This window comes from Etheostoma spectabile, chromosome 22, assembly GCF_008692095.1.
Source record: "Etheostoma spectabile isolate EspeVRDwgs_2016 chromosome 22, UIUC_Espe_1.0, whole genome shotgun sequence".
Classification (NCBI taxonomy): domain Eukaryota; kingdom Metazoa; phylum Chordata; class Actinopteri; order Perciformes; family Percidae; genus Etheostoma; species Etheostoma spectabile.
The window spans coordinates 3,557,426-3,557,970 of NC_045754.1; the positions used below are offsets into that span (position 1 = coordinate 3,557,426).

At 47.9% G+C, this 545-nt stretch overlaps 1 protein-coding gene across 1 annotated transcript in view; it reads right to left on the bottom strand.

The window, feature by feature from the left end:
• eif2s3 (eukaryotic translation initiation factor 2, subunit 3 gamma) overlaps positions 1-545 on the bottom strand; it is a 10,831-nt gene that overhangs the window by 8,832 nt on the left and 1,454 nt on the right. Inside the window, exons 2-3 of the mRNA XM_032504544.1 lie at positions 320-383; positions 84-211 (exon numbers count right to left, since the gene is read on the bottom strand). Coding sequence (XP_032360435.1) covers positions 84-211; positions 320-383 — 192 coding nt within the window. The remainder of the gene's footprint in view (positions 1-83; positions 212-319; positions 384-545) is intronic.

The window sequence follows — 545 nt, forward strand, 5'->3', positions numbered from 1 at the left end:
TAGCATCGGCCCTACCTTAGCATCGGCCCTACCTTAGCATCGGCCCTACCTTAGCATCAGCCCTACCTTAGCATCAGCCCTACCTTAGCGTTAGCATATCCTAGCTTGATGGTGATGTTTCTCTCCAGCTCGTTCTTGAACCGGACAGTGTGAACACCAGAAATGGCTTTCACTACCGTGGACTTGCCGTGGGCCACGTGGCCGATGGTGCCTGGAAGAGAAGGGAGACAAGAGTCAAGACAAGCAGTCGGTCTTCATTTGTCATTTCTAACAATGCTAGAACACACTAAATCTGATCCTTATTTTCCTGATCACATACCAATATTGATGGTGGCCTGTCGGCTGATGATCTCCTGAGAGAGAGGCGTCAGAGTAGACACATCCTGCAAAAAGTACAACTCACATTAGACTCATAAGAGTGAAAAACACAGACATTTGACACGTTTTCACAGTGAACAGAGCAGCGGTGTCTCCCTCTTTAATCCTGGAGGTCAATAGAAACAAAAAGGGGGTCTAACACAGAGACAGACACACAAACACTGCCC